The 21778-nt window shown below is 40.7% G+C and overlaps 1 protein-coding gene across 5 annotated transcripts in view; it reads left to right on the top strand.

The window, feature by feature from the left end:
• Positions 1–21778, top strand: part of grip1 (glutamate receptor interacting protein 1) — a 344918-nt gene that overhangs the window by 271592 nt on the left and 51548 nt on the right. For all 5 annotated transcript variants that reach the window (XM_063057778.1, XM_063057779.1, XM_063057783.1 and 2 more), the window contains one exon: positions 17723–17868. In XM_063057778.1, coding sequence (XP_062913848.1) covers positions 17723–17868 — 146 coding nt within the window. The remainder of the gene's footprint in view (positions 1–17722; positions 17869–21778) is intronic.

Here is a 21778-nt window from a genome sequence, read left to right as displayed (position 1 = left end):
AACAATTGCCGGATCAGAAATGCTGATTAAGTCTAGTTCCCAAAGAGAACTCTGATAGGCCAATCAGATGGTTCACTGCTGCTCAGCGATAGAACACAAAAAAACCATATGTACAATTAAGAAACATTAAAATGGCCTAATTCTGCTCATTTGCCCTTAAGATCATTTGTCCTATGGTCTTAAGGACTTTTGATGAGCCGGAGGTGGAAGATTACAGGAGGATCGGCAGGATTGTGGAGATGACATTACAATTAAATCGGCCGTGATCTTGAATGATGGAGTAGGCCAGAGGGTCTGAGGGACCGAGTACTTCTAATTGGTTTGTGTTCAAATGTTGCACTCTGCCACTATAATTGACTTAAGCTGTCAGTGTGTATTAGTTTCTTATCCTACATCAGCAATAAATGTGATATAAAAAGTGTTCTCACTGTGTAAATTGGTTCCCCCTTTGCTAGCTTTGATTATTTCTGCTCGTTTTCTAATACTTTTCTCATGGCTGGGGGGAAATGTCAGTCTGTATATTCCTATTCGTTCACCTGTTGGTATTCTGGTTCACACTGTGCACTTACAGTATCTCTGTGCATCATATGCTTGTACCCTGTCTGCCTTTGAAATCTATTTTAAACTGGTGTCCTCGGTTTCACTGACAGTAATTTGTATAGCAATGACTCTGGGTATTGATTTAACAACTGCTGTCTTGTTTCCAAGAGTTATCTGTTAGAGAGGCTTATTGGTTTATCTGTAGCTTGAGATTATGTTTCTAAAAGTTCCACCATCTAAATGCAAAATACTGACCATGATGGAATTTGAAATAAAAGTTTTAAAAAGGGCTGAAACTACTTAGCAGGTTGTTCAGCATCTTGGTAGAGAGAAGCACTTTTAATGCTTTGTGTCAATAACTAATGATCTGAAATATCAGTCATTTTTTCTGAACTTGTGGCGAGCTACGTCTGTTAAGTCCGTGATAGCTCCCGAGAATCCATCAGTATTATATCCACACTCTTTGTCCCTGTTTTCTCTCACATTCCCATCACCTTTCCTTTGTATTTATTTATTGAGATACTAAATTTGATAATGTGACCCGCTGTCTCCTGGTCGAGGGCGCCCACCACGTAGTAATACCTGGTGGCATCTGAGACAATTTGCCTGACCTGGAACTGGGCCTCTGCTTGCTCAAACCAGACCAGGGGTTGGGTGGTCCAGAAGGTTGGTAGTATAAGGGAAACTGTATTCTGCAGAGCAGAGTCCTTCATGTCGGGTCCAAATGCTGTTGGACAGTCGGGGTCACCGATGTGGTCGAGCTGATACGCGACGAGTGAAAGCAACACACTGACTTGAGTGGGTCGGGTTGAACCTTGTACTGTTTGAATTGGCGTGCGCTTAAGTACCCGCTCCCAGCAACCCCCGCTCTCTGCGGGGCGGAAGCGGCGTCGGCTTCTGGGCCGAGGTCTGCCCCGCACTCAGATTCCTCTCGGTTGCCGCGGGCTGCGGGTTTGCCAGCGACTGCTGGAGCCGGTTCACTTGCTGCATGGGCGACCCGCCACAATACAACACAGAACTGGCCCTTCCGGCCTCTCAAACCACATCGCCCAGCAATGCCCGCCCCCCCCCCGCCGCCCGATTTAACCCGAGCCTAATCATGGGATAATTTACAATGACCAATTAACCTAGCAACCGGTACATCTTTGGATTGTGGGAGGAAACTGAAGCACCTGGAGGAAACCCACGCGGTTACGGGGGAAGAACGTATGAACTCCTTACAGGCGGTGGCGAGATTTGAAGTGTTGCTGGCAGTAAAACATCGTGCTAACCACCACGCTACCGTGCCACTCCCCCCCTCCCCTTTGCTCGTTTTAGCACGTGCTTACACAAAAGGGTAATTTACTGTATCTAATTAATCTACCTGCACATATCTGGGACGCAGAGAGAAACCAGAGCATCCAGCAGAAACTCCCGTGGTCACAGAGCGTTAAAACCCACACAGACTGCCAGCAGGGTTCAACTTGAGTGCCTGGAGTGGGTGGTGGCAGGGCTAACTGCTGGGTCAGTTTGCTGCCCTTGCTCAGGTTTGCACCTAATTTTGAAGGCATGCTTTTCCTGATTTAGTTCAGAGTGCTACTTATTTTGCCTGTTTGCTCTAAGAGCAAGGCAGGAATATTGTCTGTATATAATGTACCTTGACAAAAGTGTTCATTGTAGACACAAGGTCCTTAATTTCCTCTTACTAGTGAGTGAGAGAGCCTGTTGTGATGTCAAAGTGTTAGGACACAGTCGTTTTTGATCACAGTCTCTCGAGGCTTGCTATTGCAAAGTGGGTGGGTGGGGTCAATGTTTGCTAAAGTAAGGAGGGAGTGGGGGGGATTAATGCTTCTGCTGCTGCTTGTGCATGGGAGGGAGGATTTTGGGGTTCTAAAAATTTTCTGCCATTCACTTTTTGGGGTTTTCTCTCCTCTTCATGGATGTCTGCAAAGAGTAAAGATTTCAGCATGTATACTGTATAGATTGTCTGATATTAAATTGAACGATTGAAACCATTGACAAGGAAGGCTGTATTATCCCCTTTGAGTGCTGGTCATGTTTTTCTTGCTGTGTACATACATCTATTGATGCTTCTGGACACATCTTTAGTGATGTTCCTGGAATCATCGGGTGTTTTGGGTCTTTCAACATCATACAACCTCCTCCAGGTGACTCAGCCGGGGCTGATCAGACCCCAGCTTGTGTCCAGATGGCTAGCTACTTATGACTCCATGGCTCCCCTCTTTGGAGCCACAGCCATCTTGAGGCCCTCTCTGCCGCATCGGTGGTACTGCGGATGGCTCTCCCCTTCCTCTCTCCCTCGATGCCCAAAATGCTGAAGGCTCTAGCTAAAGAACGGGCTACGAATCCCCTACAACCAACCTCCACTGGGAGACACCTCGCTCTCCATCCAGCCTGCTGAACATCTTCATCAAACTGCTTCCACAGTGAAGTCATGTTAGCTGCAGGCCATTTGATCCGCCTCCTGTTAGACTTCATGTTCGAGGGATTAGTTTGCAACACTTGGAGGTCCTGGGCGCTATGGGTTTAAACTGTCCAGTATTAGTTTTTAATTCTTCTTGCACTATGTCAGTTCTCATCAAGTTTCACAGAATAGCAATAGAAATTAATTCATTCAATTATCCTAGTTAATTTAACTAATTATTGTTTATTAACGTCATTGATATGTGGTGATTTATACATTATGATAATGATGGATTAAGATGTTAAAGAGACATATCCAGTAAGACACTAATTTACCACTAATTATGTAGTAATTTTAAATTTAGAGTTGAGGTCAGCGTCTGAGGTTTATATAAACTGATGGAATTGATTTAGGAGTAAACTCCTGTGCTGGCAAGTCAAATCACATTTTAAAAAAGGCTTTTATTCTGTAGACATGTAGATGGCTGGTGTTTCCAGAACTTGCATGACTTGCCTTTATGAGTAGCATGCAATCACTGGTTACCATGCCATCCTTTGAGACGCTGATGGTAAGATTCAAAATCATGAGTTGTGATCTGTGGAAGTGCTGCCAATTCCTCCTGGATCCTCTGCTCCTGGGTAAGTTCACCTTGCATGCCAACAGATGTATTTAAATTATCCTGCATCAATTAATTCTTTTTTTGATCTTGGAAAGCTTCTTCACTTAATATGCCTGGAACTAGCTGACACAACTAAATTCCATAGTAATTTCTTCCTTTGCCGGATGATGACCCGGCAGTTTTATTAAAATCGCATCAAGGAATTTCTGGTCAAGATGAAGAACCTTCTGCTATTCTGTTTCATCCTGTACGATGCTGTAGCAATGTTAGGTTTTGAATAAATTGTGGCAATGAAATACAGCACTGAAGCAGAATCCGGTATAAGGTGATGAAAAGCCTAGTGGTGCAAGGCGTCACAAAGGAATCAGTGTACTGTCGTTTGTAATCCAATCAGCGTGCTCTTTCAATGGGTATATTCAAGACTCAAATCGATGGATCTCAGCTCATCAAGGGATTTGGTGAAGGGGAAGAAAATAAAGTTGCTGTGCAGGATTGCTGAGTCTGACTGACGGACTCATAAAACATACTCCTGCAGTAACTACTGACGTTCTAGAACCAAAAGTCTCTGTAATTTTCCCTGTCCGCTACTTTCTTCTTCGGCATTTCTCCTATAGATTTTTCTTTCTTACGCGCTGGTCTTTGCAGCTCTCTACATTGAATTTCAATGGCCCTATATCTACCCCACTCCTAATTAGATTCACATTCTACACTCATCTAACTTGCTCTGTCATTTGTTTAGCTGCTTGTATTTCATCAGCAGAACCTCTTTCCTTGTTCTTCTTACGCCATTGGTACTCATGTGGACCACAACAAATGGATCTTTCCCCTCCCTCCCATTCGAAATTCCTCAGCTGTTCAGATGAGATATCCCAACCTGGGCACCAGGCAGATAACAGAGCTCTGGACTCTCAATCCTCGAGAGTCTATTTCCCTGACTGTACGACTACAATTACGCTACAGCTACATCCAATTATAACTAATTTCTCTTCTCCCTCCCCTCTCCTGAGTGGCACTCTGAACCACATTGCCTATCCTCCCTACAGCCCTCACTCTGATCCTCTCATGGAGCAACAATCTCAGTCCTGCTGAGCAAGTTCAAGGGCTGAGACATGTCTTGCAGTACCTCTTCGACCCGCTTACCTGCCTCTCTCACGGTCACGCCCATTTGTCCCTGGATTTGAAGAACGTAGTTAATCTATTGAATGTGACTGCCTCCTGAAACACAGGGTCCAGGTAACTCTCTTCTCTGATGCGTCATGGTGTTTGAAGCTCAGATCTCAGGTCATCAGCTTTGAGCCTGAGCTCCTAGAGCAGCCAATGCTTGCTGTAAGTCTGGTCACCAGGACCCAAAATGGGGTACACCAGCTCCCACGTCATGCAGCTACAATTTGTCACCTGATCCTACATCCCTACTTTATTCATTAGTTGTAACTTGGTATCTTTTTAGTTAACTACTGTAAAGAAAAACAAATTTATTCTAACCTGCTGTTTACATTTACTTCCTTGCTAAACCCGCTCGAGCCAAAGCCTCCGACCTCAGACTTCTACACTGAAGATCTCACACAATGGCCTCCAGGACTGAGGCTTCTTCATTTTGAGCCAAAGCCTCAGTTCTCCACCCTAACTCTGTCCATTCCATCAATTGCCTGTCCACTTACGCCTAAGCTCCTTTTCACTGGCCCTTGCCAATTGCCTAATAACCCAGTCAATCCCAAACTCACAGCAAGTAATGGCTGTCGTGATCTCAAAAGAGCAGAAAGTCCCAACAGGCCCTGTTACTTTTTAAATCTGGCACTACTCTTCATGAGTCATTCAGCTCTTCGGGCCTGCTGCATGATTCCAATGCGGAGCAGTGCTGGATGCCACATTTCACCATTTCAAAGTTGTTTGCTGTTTCCTGTACACTTGCTGAAACTGCATCTTTTATCAAAATGATTTTCTAATATATATATAACATATAACATAAAACTTTTATTCCTAGTTGAAGGCAGAGCTTGTTACTCCTTGGAGTTCAAAGATGATTCAAATTTACATTTATTATCAAAGGATGTATTTAGTGTACAACCCTGGGACTCGTCTTCCCACAGACAGACATGAAGCAAAGAAACACCATGGAACTTATTCAAAGAAAAACTTGCTTTTGGAAGCCTATGCAAATCCAAGTTGTTTTCATGTGTGCTGTCTTCTTGAATTGATTTCCACTTCCACCCCAAGCACCAACCCCAGCAACTGAGCGAATGGATTAATTCACATAATGCTGAGCAGGAGGCTCGTCACTTTGGGTATATGAACAGAAAGTAGCAATCAATGAATAGTGAATAACTGAAAAAGGATGCTTAAAAATTGATGAGGCAAATTAGCATTAGATCTGAGAGACATAAAGTCATTCCATTTGACGTAGAGATGATGAAATGTATATTTCTATTAACGTTGATAACTGTTGCTTCGTCTGTTTATACTTTATTGTCGCCAAACAATTAATACTAGAGCGTACAATCATCACAGCGATATTTGATTCTGTGCTTCGTGTTTTGTTTAAGTTGTGATACTGGCTCCAGCAAAGTTATTCACAGAATTGGTTTTGAATGTCATTGTGGTTTTATGGGGTTTTTTTACATTCTGTGTTTTTGCCCCTTGTTTGTTGTTGCTGTTCAGCATGATATGTTCATTTTTTTGGGTGAGGTGGTTGGGGGAGAGGGGGTTGAGGGTGGGTTGATGATCCTGTTGCCAGTTAAGAGTTTTTTTTTGTGCCGAGGAGGGGTTTGATGTTGTTCTTTGGACTTGCCTGCTGGTCGCTGATGGAGTAACAGGTCTTTCCCGGTGCTCCTAGTTTACTTCCTTTTTTGTTTTCAACCTTTTGAAATATTACTGCTAAACGTGTTACAGGTTTCCCCTGCCATCCGAAGGTAGAGCGTTCCTATGAAACGGTTCGTAAGCCAAAATGTCGTAAAGCGAAGAAGCAAAATTTTGTGAGCGTTCGCAGACCCAAAAATAACCTACCAACTCATGCCAATTAACACATAAAACCTAAAATAACAGTAACATATAGTAAAAGCAGGAATGATATGATAAATACACAGCCTATATAAAGTAGAAATACTTTTCCACAATCATTACTGAACTGTTCTCCATAGCGAAAATCTCACCCAAGCGCCGTCGGCAGAAAATCTCATGCAAGCGCTGTTGGCAAGAACACTCTCCCCAGTGACTTTTAAGCTATGAAGCTGCCAAATCATACCAAATAACATGTAAAAATACACAGCCAATATAAGGTAGAAATAATGTATGTACAGTGTAGTATCACTTACAGGAATCGAGAAGACAGCACCGAGCAGTCGATGGTGTGTTAGGCTTGTCGGAGTTTGGGTGGTGCAGTGGCCCCCACCCTCCGGGCCTCTGAGCGATACATTGCCGTGAAGAACGCAGGGGTCCAGCGGTAGCCGGGAGGTACACAGCACATCTTTAAGAAAAAAGCCGAAATAAACAAGCTAATTAATTAGGTGCTGCCTGACATGTAATTGTCGGCCCAGATCAGTGCTGATTTCCGGTTGTGTCGTCTCTGATCTGGGCCGATAATTACATGTCGACGGCACCTAATTAATTAGCATGTTTATTTCGGCTTTTTTCTTAAAGATGTGCTGTGTGCCTCCTGGCTGCCGTTGCATTCTCCGCGAATCGGTATCTGTCCGTGGCCTGGGGGTTGGGGTGGTGGGACACTGGGGTGTCATCTCGTCATCTGTTTAAATTAGAGCAGGCAGCTCATCTTCTCCTATGACTGCTTGCCTCGATGTCGAAGGTCGAGGTTCGTCATCTGCTGTGGCTGATGTGGAAGGCTTGCTTGACTGCTGAGCCTCGCACATTTTTCTATCACACAGTTCTTTAATAAGGACTCAAACCATCCTGCAAATATCTCCTAAACCGACGTACCCTTTCAAAATTAAAGTCGTACTTTATCATTACTCATTCGGTTTCGATTATTATCCTTTTTTCTTCCAATTGCATCAGCTCTTCATCTGTCAGTTCTTGGTGATGGGATGCCAAAACCTCTTCAACATCATGTTCGTCAGCTTCCACGAGCCAAACTCACGTTGTCCTTACTTCGTTCACCCTGATCAAAACGCTTAATTATGTCTAGTTTTACGCTAAGTGTAACACCCTTAACGAGCTCTTTCAGGCTTTTCCGATACCTTAGAACTCATCTTGCAAACACTGCTCACAGGCACGTGTTAAAGCAAAGCAGTTCCGCATCCGGGGAGAGCGGCTGCTCGGGGCGTGCGCTGATTTTTTCGTGCGCTGAATTTTTTTTCGTAACAGTGAAAACACCTTCTGAAAGCAAAAACAGGGTACTAATGTAGGTCTTTCGTAACAGTGAGGTTTCGTAAAGCGAACGTTCAAGAAGCGGGGGACCCCTGTATTATCTTACTATGGCTACCAAAGCAGTTTTGGAATCTATTACGGGCTTGCTTCAAAAGCTTTCTACAGATTCACAAAAGCTTACTGAGGAGTTTCGTCAGTTCAGAAAAGAAGCGTTGGCCGATTCACAACAAATCAGCTTTGAAGTTAAAAAAATAGGTACAAGACTGGATGTTATTCAAGAAACTTTAATCGAGCATGATAAGAGGATAAAAGAGCATGAAGAGATTATAATGATACTGGATAATAAAACTGATAATCTGCAAAAGCTGTATGAAAAACAATCCAAGTCCAATGGAAAACTGGGACAGAAGATTACTGATTTGGAAAATAGAAGTAGGAGAAACAACTTACGAAACTTGGGACTTAAAGAGTTGTGGAAGGAGATAATCCTAAGGAATTCTTTGCAAACCTTCTGATGGCATTGTTCCCTTATATTATACAGTCTTTACCTTTGATTGATCGTGTTCACAGATCGCCTATTTATGGATGGACTTCAGAATCAAGACCAAGATCGGTCATTATATGTTTTCATGAATTTCAAATAAAGGTCCTTTTGATTCGTGAATCCCGTCGGAAAGGTATGATTGACTACAAGGGTCAGAAGATTTGTATTGTTGAAGATTTCTCATTGGAAGTTATGGAAGAACGTGCTGAGTTTTAAAACGTTATGGCAGAACTTTATAGCAAAAACTTCAAGCCTTCTCTTCGCTATCCGGCTCAGCTGAGAATTACAAGGCAAGATGGCTCAAAGAAATGGTTTCTTATAAACGAAGAGGCTCAGGAATTTTTAGACTTAGAAATATAACTGTTTAATATTTTTCAGTATGAACAATTGCTTCTTTTGTTTGGTAAAACTGTATAAGCTTATTTTTACTGCATTTTGCTTTGGCTTGGTTGGAACAGTAATCAACCTTGAATTCTTTGCAGCGATTTCAGCAGGCTTTTCTGGGGGATGATATTAGTGGGGGTAGGCGTCAGCTACCTTTTCGCTGATTTTCTCTCTTTGGTGGGGGGGATGGGGAGTTTTTTTTCTTGAAGCTGATTTGGAAATATAGTCAACTCTGTTGCCTAGTTACCATATCTGAAGGTTTATTGTTTGGGTTTAATATACATTCTTCTGATTGTTACTTTAACTTTTCTTATAAATAGTTTTTAAATGGATCAAAGTATTAATTTACTTAGTTTTAACGTGAAAGGGCTCAATCACTCTGTGAAAAGAAATAAGATTTTTGCCTTTATTAAAAAACTTAAGGTACCAATTGTTTTTCTTCAAGAAACTCATGTACGTAAATGTGACAATTCATGCCTTTTTAATCAATGGAGAGAGTCTCATTTCCATTCTTTGTTTCAGGCGAAAGCCAGAGAGTTTTGACCTTTATAGATAATAAAGTTTCCTTTGTTCAACATAAAGTAATTTCTGATACTAATGGACATTTTGTTATAGTATCGGGGAAGCTAGATAACAGATTAATGGTATTTGCCAATGTGTATGCTCCGAATATAGATGACCCAGGCTTCTTTGAGCGTTTTTTTTTCATTTTTGCCAGATTTGAGTCTGTATTCATTGGTGATAGGAGGAGATTTTAATTGTTGTTTAGATCCAGCTTTAGATCATTCATCTTCTAAACTAGTGATACCAAATAAATCAGCTGTGTTTATTAAATCTTTTCTAATGAAATGTGGTATTGTTGATGTTTGGCATTTTTTTCATCCAGTAGACAGGGAATATTCGTTTTTCTTTCATGTCCGTCATACATATTCTGGGATTGATTACTTTTTTTTGATAGCCAAATGATTCCATTAGTTCGATCCTGTGAATATAAAGAGATTGTTGTCTCAGATCATGCTCCTGTGCTCTTATCTTTAAATCTCCCTGGCCTTCTTTAAACAAACCGGTTTTGGCGTTTTAATCTAACTTTGTTATCTGATAAAGATTTTTTTAAGCTTATGGAGAAACAAATTACTCTTTTTTTTAAGAGAATTCGTTAGAGGAGACTTCTAGTCTTATCAGATGGGATGCCTTTAAGGCGTATACTAGAGGTGAAATTATTTCTTATACTGCAAGTATTAAGAAAAAAGCTAATAAAGAGAGAAGTGATTTAGCTAACCAGTTGAAACAATTAGACCAACAGTATACCTTGGTTCCAGATCCTGCTTTATATAAAAGGTGTGTTGAAATTAAAACTAAATATGATCTCCTTTTAACTTATCCAATTGAACTTAACTCCTAAAAGATAAAAGTCAATTTTATATTCATGGAGACAAAACAGGTAAATTATTGGCTAATCAAATTAAAACCTTTATAGCTAAACAGCAGATTAAAGAAATATGTAAAGCTAACGGTGCTAGGACAATTGATCATTTAGAAATAAATGATACTTCTAGAGAATTTTATTCTCGACTCTATAGCTCTGACTCTCCTAAGGATAACACTATAATGAACAATATTTTAGACCAATTAAACATTCCCACAATCTCTGTTGACAACAGAAAGCAGTTAGAACAGCCTATTTCTTTTGAGGAAATTGTCAAGGCTGTGCGCTCATTGCACTTGGGGAAAGCTCCGGGTCCAGATGGATTTTCTGGAGAGTTTTATAAGACCTTTTCCTCACTGCTTATACCTCATTTATGTTCAGTTTTTTCGGATTCATTTAAGTCGGGCAGGCTGCCTTAATCTTTCTATGAGGCTTCTATTTTGCTTATCCTCAAAAAGAATGAGGATCCAGTTGAATGGTCTTCCTATAGACCCATTTCTTTACTTAAAGTTGATACTAAGATTCTATCTAAAGTTCTGGACCATAGGATTGAAAATATTTTACCATCTATCATTTCTGATAATCAGAGTGGATTTATCAAAAATCGATATTCTTATTTTAATATCCGTGGTTTATTAAATGTTATCTATTCTCCTTCTCAGGAGATGTCGGAATATGCGGTATCCCGAGACGCTGAGAAGGCTTTTGACAGAGTTGAATGGAATTATTTATTTAAAATTTTAGAAAAATTCAATTTTCGACCTGATTTCATTCAATGGATTAAATTACTTTATTTAGCTCCCTCCGCTAGGGTTATTACTAATTCTCAGAACTCCAAACCATTTAAGCTTCAACGTGGCACCAGACAAGGCTGTCCGTTAAGTCCTTTGCTTTTTGATCTGGCTTTAGAACTCTTATCCATAGCCTTTCGAGAATCTAATGATATCACTGGTATTTTAAGGAGAGGCACTATCCACAAAGTTTCACTTTACGTTGATGATCTATTGCTCTTTATTTCTAATGTCGAGACTTCATTATCCCATGCGCTTTCTTTACTCTCCTGTTTTAGCCAGTTCTCAGGTTATAAACTGAATTTACATAAGAGCAAACTTTTTCCTTTGAATAATTGGATATCAACTAATTCTAACCTTCCTTTTAAAATTGTAAGAAACCAATTTACTTACTTAGGTATAACAATTACTAAAAATTATAAGTGCTTATTTAAAGAAAATTTTCTTACCCTATTGAATTATGTAAAAAGGACGCTGGCAAATTGGTTGCCTCTTTCGTTATCATTGATTGGTCGAATTAATTCTATTAAAATGAATATTTTACCTAAATTTATATATCTTTTTCAGGCATTACCTGTTTTTATCCCTAAATCTTTTTTTGATTCTCTTGATTCTATTATATCATCCTATATATGGAAAAATAAGTGTTCTAGACTAAACAAAATTCATCTTCAGAAAGCTATAAAGAATGGAGGACTAGCTTTACCAGACTTTAGGTTTTATTATTGGGCAGTTAATATACGTAATCTTACATTTTGGTTATATTACATTAATCGTGAGGATTGTCTGATGTAGGTTTCTTTAGAAGCTAACTCTGTTAATAAATTTTCTATTATTTCTCTTCTTGGATCCTCACTTCCTTTATCCCTGAGTAAGTTAACTGACAATTTGGTAGTTAAACATTCTATGAGAATTTGGGTACAATTCCAAAAATAGTTTGGTTTATTGAGATTTTCTCTTTTAAGTCTCATTTTTTCTAATTATTTTTTTAAATCTTCTATGATAGATGTGGCTTTTAAAGAATAGGATAGATTAGGTATTAAATGCTTCCAGGACTTGTTTGTGGAGTGAAGTCTCCTTTCATTTGAGCAACTGTCAGCTAAATATAGCTTACCCAGAACTCACTTTTTTCGATACCTACAAATAAGAGACTTTTTACGGTCTCAAATATGTACATTTCCTAAAATTCCTAATCAGAATCTACTAGATGTAATTTTTAATTTGAAACCTTTTTATAATGGATCTATATCTAATATTTATAATATGTTGTTGAGAATGAGAAGTGTTCCTTTAGATACTATTAAAAATCTTTGGGAACAAGACTTACAGACTTCAATTTCTGAGGAAACTTGGAATGAAATTTTTAAATTGGTTAACACTTCATTGTTATGCGCTCACCACTCTCTCCTACAATTTAAAATGGTCCATAGGGCCCACATGACCAAGGATAAGTTGTCTCGCTTTTATTTGGATATATCTCCTTATTGTGATAAATGTAATAATGGAGAAGCTTCACTCATTCATATGTTTTGGACATGTCCGAGTCTTGAAAAATATTGGAAAGAAGTATTTCAAACCTTCTCGGTACTTTTTAAAGTAAATTTTAAACCTAATCCTTTGACCGCTTTATTTGGTATTGTTGGAGGAAAGAATATTATTTTGGAGAAATCTGATTTGCATATTTTGGCTTTTATTTCTCTTATGGCTAGGAGGGCGCTCTTGCTTAAATGGAAAGATGCGGTCCCGCCCACTCACGTTCAATGGCTGTGTGATGTGATGTCATGTTTAAATTTAGACAAGATTCGGTGTTCAATTTCTGAATCTAATCAGGACTTTCAATCATTGTGGGGACCTTTTATGAACTATTTTCAAAACCTTTGATTTGCCGTTAAAGCACAGGTGATGGCTAATAATGTACTTTTTTTTCTTTTTTCTTCTTTACTAATCAGCTTTGGTTTTGGTACTGGGTTAGATTTTTTTTCCATATAATAAATTTACTTTACATCAATATTATGAATTAATCAATTTGTATGAATATAGAGTAAGGAGTCTGTATATGCAATTCAGTGTAATGTATTGATATATTTCTTTTTTCTTGAACTCTGTATTCTCCTATGTAGAAAATTAATAAAAACTATTGAAAAAGAAAAAGATGTTCTTTGAACGATTCCATGGTTTTCTTTGTTTTGTGGCTATCTGGAGAAGACAAGTCTCAGAGTTGTATACTGCATGCATACTTAGATAATAAATGAACCTTTGAGCCTTTGAATTCTTGTACAACCACTCAGAATAAAATGCTGCCCTAGATTCCATGATGGAAAACACAGCATTATAGTTTTTTCTGTGCCTCTTACTGTGAAATAAATGCATTTTGTGAATGCAAGTGATAAATAACAGGACTGATTTTCTCAAAGAAAAATAAATCCTGGAAAAACTCAGCACATCAGACAGCATATGTAGAATGAGAAACAGTAATATCTTAGGTCTGCTATCCTTTGTCAGATCTCCTGCTATATGCCAGTTCCTCTCTCAGAGTAGTCAGTGATTCTTCGTAGAAGTCCAGCTTAAGCCTGCAATGAAATCTTTCACTACATTGTTGGCTTCTTTGTGGCACACTTGGGCTCCCCACAGAAATTCCACAGATCTCCCACCTCTTAGATTGGAGCCAAACCAATAGAATTGAAATTAATGGGAAGAATGGCAAAGGGGCTGTATTTGTTTTATTGTTGCTCCTCTCTACACCTTGTGGTGCATTGGGCAGCAACCTTGATGTTTCTCTGGCACTTGTCTGTTTTTTACGAGGCCGAGTTGCTAGCTTGAAGCTCAACCTAGCACAAAAGGGAAAGGTGCAAGGAGTCGGCCGGATTTGAACCCAGAACCACTCACCCTCAAAGTCTGGTGCAGATGCCACTACACCACCAGATGGCTATATCAGTTATGGCTATTGATTATTGTATATGTGTATGTTTGAATTCCTTACACATAAGTTCAAATATTTTAATTTTTCATGGCTTTTAAAAAAAATGATGCTTCCTGGGTTTGTGTGCAATTTTGGGCTCCTTATTTTAGAAAGGATATACTGACCTTGGAGAGGGTTCAGAGGAGATTTGCGAGAATGATTCCAGGAATGAAAGGGTTACCGTATGAGGAACGTCTGGCAGCTCTTGGGCTGTATTCCGTGGAGTTCAGCAGAATGGGGAGGGATCTCATAGAAAGATTCTGAATGTTAAAAGGCCTGAACAGATTAGATATGGCAAAGTTATTTCCTATGGTAGGGGAGTCTAGGACAAGAGGGCACAACTTCAGGATGGAAGGACTTCCATTTGGAACAGAGATGCAGAGAAATTACTTTAGTCAGAGAGTGGTAAATCTGTTGAATTTGTTGCCACGAGCAGCTGTGGAGGCCAAGTCGATGGGTGCATTTAAGGCAGAGATAGATAGGTTCTTGATTAGCCAGGGCATCAAAGGGTGTGGGGAGAAGGCAGGGGAGTGGGGATGACTGGAAGAATTGGATCAGCCATGATTGAATGGCGAAACAGACTCAATGGGCCAAATGGCCTATTTCTGCTCCTATATCTCGTGGTCTTATGGTTTCTTGAAATGAATAACTGTCAAAAACATTCACAATTTCTCTGACAGCTTTAACAATTAATGACAACATTGTGACCCAAAGGCAGGCAGCAGGTGTTATCAGGATCGGAGGGGGATTTGCGTCAACGTTCTTAATTCAAAATGAAACTCCCTATGGCTTTAGTTGCTTAGGAAAAAATATGTACAAGTGTTGTACAGGAACAGAATACTTTGTAATGTCAGCAACACTGAAAGCAATTTCATGAAGATTTTTTTCTGGTTGTTTTTTTTCTGAAGAAAGATAAAATGAGTTAAAAGAAATCATTTACCATTTTTTCTATTAGTAGAATTGATAAAACATGAAAAAATAAGAGCACTAATCTCTCTCCCACCTCCTCCCACTGCCTGCAGTCTTGTGATAGCAATTGTTTACTATTGAACTGTAAACCATCAGTATTCAATGTAAGGAATTGTGTAATTCAGATCTGTAAATCTGGACATAACCCAATTTGTTCACTTCTGTTTTCTATTGAAAATTCAATTATGTCCAATGCACAAAAAATGTGTGAAACATTGCCTACAAGGAAGTATTATGGGCTAAATATTTGCTCACGTCTCAAAATTGGCCCAAGATCTGATCACTATTGAGCTTCAGATCTTGTCTTATTTAGTCCAAGGAACTGCAGAATTAAAAGCAATGTTCTGCATATTGTTGGATGGTTACAAATGCATCTTGAATACTTACCATTACAGCAATCCTCTCATGGATCTGAGGATATGTGATCAGAAGCGTGACGTTGAGGTATTACTACGGATGATGATGATGATTATGAGGTCTCCGTTGGTCAGGGTCAACCATGCTTGCGTCCTGGCTGTCTAGATACGCAAGCCAGGGCAGTACAATATGAAGAGCAAGCTGTTTCCCATGTAGCAAGCTCCCTCTCTCCATGCATCTAACAAACCCAAAAGAATGGCAAAGACCAATAGAGTTTGGCACCTGCAGCTTTGCAGGAGTTACCAGTCTGTGTTTAACTTAACTTAGTCATAGTCATACTTTATTGATCCCGGGGGAAATTGGTTTTCGTTACAGTTGCACCATACATAATTAAATAGTAATAAAACCATAAATAGTTAAATAGTAATATGTAAATTATGCCAGGAAATAAGTCCAGGACCAGCCTATTGGCTCAGGGTGTCTGACCCTCCAAGGGAGGAGTTGTAAAGTTTGATGGCCACAGGCAGGAATGACTTTCTATGACGCTCTGTGTTGCATCTCAGTGGAATGAGTCTCTGGCTGAATGTACTCCTGTGCCCACCCAGTACATTATGTAGTGGATAGGAGACATTGTCCAAGATGGCATGCAACTTAGACAGCATCCTCTTTTCAGACACCACTGTGAGAGAGTCCAGTTCCATCCCCACAACATCACTGGCCTTACTTAGGGACTCCAGCTCTGGATTTCTTCCTCTGCGTTTACTCCCGAAGCCTTCCCCATGAGTGGGTATAGCCACAAGGCAGTGGAGGTTTGAGATCAGAGGTTTACTTCTCCTGGATGAGCTGCCAATTTTGGATAACAAGTCCAATCTGCCAGAAGCGAATGGTTTTAAGGTGCCAGTAATCTGCCCTTTCCCCTTCTCCTGTCAGTAGAAACAGTTCCACTGGACTTAGTAGCTAAGCCACATGTGAAGACCAGAAGCTAGACTTGGTTGTCAGAGGCTGTTTGAGCCACTTGCCATTGGGAGCATTTAGTAAGTAGGGCGAGCCAATCCCCACCACCACCCTCTGGCTATAACAACTGAAGGAACCATGGAAGTTACTATGAAAGGGACAATGTATTGGTGTTTCACATTGGGTTTTGAATGGTCTGTCAAAAGACCCCAGAGATCCAGGAACTTACTTAAAGTATATGTAATATAACTGCACTTTTTTTCTGGTTTGCGGAAAGGATGACTGTTGACAGAGACAGGAGATTCTGTAGATGCTGTAAGTCTTGAGCATCACACACAAAATTCTGGACGAACTCAGTAGGCCTGGCAGTACCTATGGAGGGAAATGATCAGTTGGCATTTCAGCCGAGACTCTTCATCATGAATGCTGCCTGTTCTGCTGAGTTTGTCTCGCATTTTGTCCTCCTGATAGCTCTTATTAGCACTTCCAGCCAACTTAAGGCCTTTATTGGGCTGCTGTCTTGTACTCTATGTAATGACATCTAAAGAATGTCCTTAATGGCTTTTTAGATAAAATTGTCCAGAAAAGTTCAAAGTATGTCACTATACACTACCCTGAGATGTATTTTCTTGCAGGCATTCACAGTAGAACAATGAAATACGATAGAATCAATGAAAAAATACACACAAAGACTAACAACCAACCAATGTGCAAAAGGAAACAAACTGTGCAAATACCAAAAAAACTAATAATAATAATTAATAGATAAATAAATAATACTGTGATTGTGACTTACCTTAAGACCATAAGATAAAGCTGCAGAGTCAGGCCATTTGGCCCATCGTGTCTACTCTGTTATTTCGTCATGCCTGATCCAGTTTTCCTCTCAGCCCCAGTCTTTCTTTCTCTCGTATCCGTTCATACCCTGACCGATCAATAATCTATCAGCCTCTGCCTTAAGCATACTCAATGACTTGGCCTCCACGGCCACCTGTGGCAACGAATTCCACAGGCTCTCCACTCTTTGGCTAAAGAAATTCCTCCTCATCTCCATTCTAAATGGACGCCTTGAAAGTGAGTTCATAGGTTGTGCTCAGTGATGTGTCCAGTGCTGAGGTGAGTGAAGCTATCCGTGCTGGCACAAGACATTTTCATTTCACTACCCTTCTGTATTCTCACGTCAGCTGCAAGGGTGTAATGGGCATTGAGCTCGGTCTCCTGGTAAGCTTTCAGCTGCTCTCGTGGAATTTTTCTGACTTTAAAGCAGCAGCTTGAGAACCTGTGTGGTGCTACTGTTCGAAAGACTTACGCTGTGTAAAATGAATCACGCTCTGTAATGGGTGAGAGCAGATGGAGAGCAGCTTTACCGGTACTCAAATGTCATGCACTTGAAGTTCTATCTCGCGTGCTTCCTGAAGTGAGTGTGACAGCCGGTGGGTTTGTTCCTGTGCCTGGCAGGTGTGGGTTGCTGCAGGTGGGAGACCGAATTCTGACCATCAATGGAATCCTGACGGAGGACAGCACGCTGGAGGAAGCCAACCAGCTCCTTCGAGATTGTGTCATCAACAGCAAAGTCACTCTAGAAGTAGAGTTTGATGTTGCAGGTAAACTTGGCAGTGATCATTATGTGAATATCTTGTGATATTTTGACTTATTGCCTGAGGAGAAATGCACACATTTGGGAGGGCTTTGTTTTCAATAACGAGAAATAATTCTTCCACACGAAGCAGATGTGTGCCTGAAATACTTGCCATCTTATGTTAAATCAATGCTCTGCATTATACAGTGATAAGAAACTTGCAATGTGGAAGGCATGATTTACTTCAGTAATTGAAACAAAAAGCAAAAAATGTAATCATATTGAATGCAACTGGATGTGATTTCCTCTGATTGTAAAAGTTTAAAAATTAAGAACATGACATTTTTTTTTAATTAACTTGTACATCTTCGGATTGTGCAGTGTTGCACCATTGAAGCTAGCCATTCGGCCCTTCCTGTGGTGCAGTTACCAATGTATTCTTTTCAGACCTATCAGTTCCAATAGATACTCTATAGCAGAGGTACCCAACCTGAGATCCACAGGCCACTGGGATAATGGTAAGGGTCCATGGCAAAAAAAAAATGGTTACGAACCCCAGCTCTATATGAAGTTGTGCCTTTCTGGAAAGGCAGTGTTGCACTTAACCAATGAATTGTTAGATTGATATTTTCCGCATGCCAATAACCTCTTTTCAGGAACAGTGTAAGACCATAAGACATTGGAGCAGAATTAGGCCATTCAGCCGATCGAGTCTGCTCTGCCATTCCATCATGGCTGATCCCAGATCCAACTCTACCCCATACGTCAGCCTTTCTGCCATATCCTTTGATGCCCTGACCTTTCAGGAAATGATCAACTTCCACCTTAAATATACCTATGGACTTGGCCTCCACCACATTCTGTGGCAGAGTACTCCACAGATTCACTATTCTGGCTAAAAAATATTCCTCCTTACCTCTGTTCTATAAGGTTGCCCCATAACTTTGAGGATGCGCCCTCCAGTTCCAGATACCCCCACCATAGGAAACATCCTCTCTGCATCCACACTACAGAATCTAGTCCTTTCAACATTCAGTAGGTTTCAATGAGATCCCCAGGTATTCTTCTAAATTCCAGTGAGTACAGGCCCACAGCTGCCAAACGAGCGTTATCTCATATGTTAACCCTTTCATTCCTGGAATCATGCTCATGAACGTCCTCTGGACTTTCTCCATTCTGAGATAGGGGGCCTAAAGCAGTTGACAGTACTCCAAGTGCAACCTGACTAGTATCTTATAAAGGCTCAGCATTATCTTCTTGCTTTAATATTCTACTCCCTCCTTGAAATAAATGCCAACATTACATTTGCCTTCTTTATCACAGACTCAACCTGTAAATTAACCTTCTGGAAGTCTTGCATGCAGACTTGTAGGGCCCTTTGCACCTTGGGATGTTTGAACCTTCTCCCCATTTATATAATCCGCACTATTGTACCTTTTGCAAAAATGCATTATCATACATTTCCCAACACTGTATTCCATTTGCCACTTCTTTGCCCATTCTTCCAATTTGTCTGCGAACACATTGCTTCCTCAGCACTATCCACTCTCCACCGACCTTCGTATCATCCACAGTCTTTGCCACAAAGCCATCAATTCCATTATCCAAATCATTGAGAAACAATGTGAAAGGTAGTGATCCCAATATTGACCCCTGAGGAACACCACTAGTCACCAGCGGCCAGCTAGAAAAGGCCCCTTTTATTCTCACTCACTGCCTCAGTTATTCCTCTATCCACGCCAGTATCTTTTCTGTAACGCCATCTTGTTCTGCAGCCTCATGTGTGGAGCCTTATGAAGATCCAAGTAAATGACATCTACTGCCTCTCCTTTGCCCACCCTGCTTGTTACTTCCTTGAAGATTTGTCAGGCAAAATGTCCCATTACAGAAACTATGATGACTTTGAATTATTTTATCGTTAGTCTCCAAGTACCCCGAAACCTCGTCCTTAATAATGGTCTTCAACATTTTCCCACCCACTGAGGTTTTGGTTAACTAGCCTATAATTTCCTTTCTTTTGTCTTTCTCCCTTCCTAAAGAGTTCAGTGACATTTTCAAACTTGCAGTTCTTTGGGACCATGCCAGAATCAAGTTACCAACACACCCATTATCTCTTCAGCTACCTCTGTTAGGACTCTGGGATGTAGTCTATTTGGTCCATGTGGCTTCTCCACCGTAAGACCTTTGAGTTTGCCTAACACGTTTTCCTTTGTAATAGCAATGGCACTCACTCCTGTTCCCTGACACTCACGGACCTCTGGCACACTGCTAGTGTCTTTCACAGTGAAGACAGATGCAAAGTACCCATTAAGTTCATTTGCCATTTTTCTTGTCCCCCATTACTACCTCACCAGCATCATTTTCCGGTGGTCCAATATCAGCTCTCACCTCCCTTTTACTCTTTATATAACTGAGAAAACTTTTGGTACACTGCCTTATATTATTGGCTAGTTTGTCCTCATACTTCATTATTTCCCTTCTTATTCCTGTGGGCACATGGCCACTTGGTTAAGGCATTGGACTAGCGACCTGAAGGTCATGAGTTCGAGTCCCAGCCAAGGCAAGGTGTTGTGTCCTTGAGCAAGGCACTTAATCACACATTGCTCTGCGACGACAGCAGTGCCAAGCTGTATGGGTCCTAATGCCCTCCCCTTGGACAACATTGGTGTTGTGGAGAGGAGACTTGCAGCATGGGCAACTGCTGGTCTTCCATCAACCTTGCCCAGGCCTGCGCCCTGGAGAGTAAAGACTTTCCAGGCGCAGATCCATGGTCTCGCAAGACTAACGGATGCCTTCTTATAGCTTTTTAGTTGCCTTTTGTTGGATTTTAAAAGCTTCCCAATCATCCAACTTCCCAGTCACTTTTGCTACCTTATATGCCCTTTCCTTGGCTTTTATGCAGTCCTTAACTTCCCTTGTCAGCCACGGTTGCCTGTCACTGCCATTTGAGAACTTCTTCCTCTGTGGGACATATCTATCCTGCGCCTTGTGAACTATTTCCAGAAGCTTCATCCATCTCTTCTCTGCCAGTATCCTCCTCCAATCCACCTGAACAACCTCCTCTCTCATGCCTCTGTAATTCCATTTATTCCATTCTGATAATGATACGTGTGAATTATGCTTCTCCCTCTTAAATTTCAGTATGAATTCAATCATATTATGATCTCTGCCTCCTAAGGGTTCCTTTACGTTAAGTTCCCTAATAAGATCCGGGTTATTACACGACACCCAATCTAAGATGGCCTTTCTCCAAGTAGGCTCAAACACAAGCTGCTCTAAAAAGCCATCTCTTAGGCACTCAATTCCCTCTTGTGGTCCGACACCAACCTGATTTTCCCAATCCCCTTGCATATTGAAGTCCCCCATTACAATTGTGTCATTACCCTCATTGCATGCCTTTTCCAACTCTCTTTGCAATCTCAACCTACATCCTGGCTACTATATGGAAGGCTATATATGATTCCCATAATGGTTTTTCACCCTTGCAGTTTCTCAACTCCACCCACAGAGATTCAACATTCTTTGACCCTATGTCACTAATGGCACTGTAGATGTGGGAAGATATACTTGCATGAAAATCAGTTCAGATCAATTCACTAAGTTACTTCCTTGGATACAGAGAATGATTTTCAAGAAAAGGTTGAGCAGTATATGCTGATCGACATTGGAGTTTAGAAGCACAGTGTGTGATTGTAGTGAGGCAGGAGATCCTGAGAGGTTTGACAAGGTAGAAGCCGTGAGAATATCTCCATCTCTGGTGCAGTAAAGATCCAGGGACTCAGTTTCAGAATTAGTGGTTATCCATTTATGACAGGGATGAGGAAGAATTTCTTCTCTGAGGGCTATAAGTTATAAATTACTCTCTACCCCAGAGGTTTATGAGACCAATTAAGTCAGATTTGTTTTGGTCCGTAAGAGACTCGAGGATTATAGAG

The sequence above is a fragment of the Mobula hypostoma genome, chromosome 9, assembly GCF_963921235.1.
Source record: "Mobula hypostoma chromosome 9, sMobHyp1.1, whole genome shotgun sequence".
NCBI lineage: Eukaryota > Metazoa > Chordata > Chondrichthyes > Myliobatiformes > Myliobatidae > Mobula > Mobula hypostoma.
The sequence above is the reverse complement of the archived record's forward strand: the minus strand, read 5'-3'. Positions and strand labels throughout refer to the sequence as shown.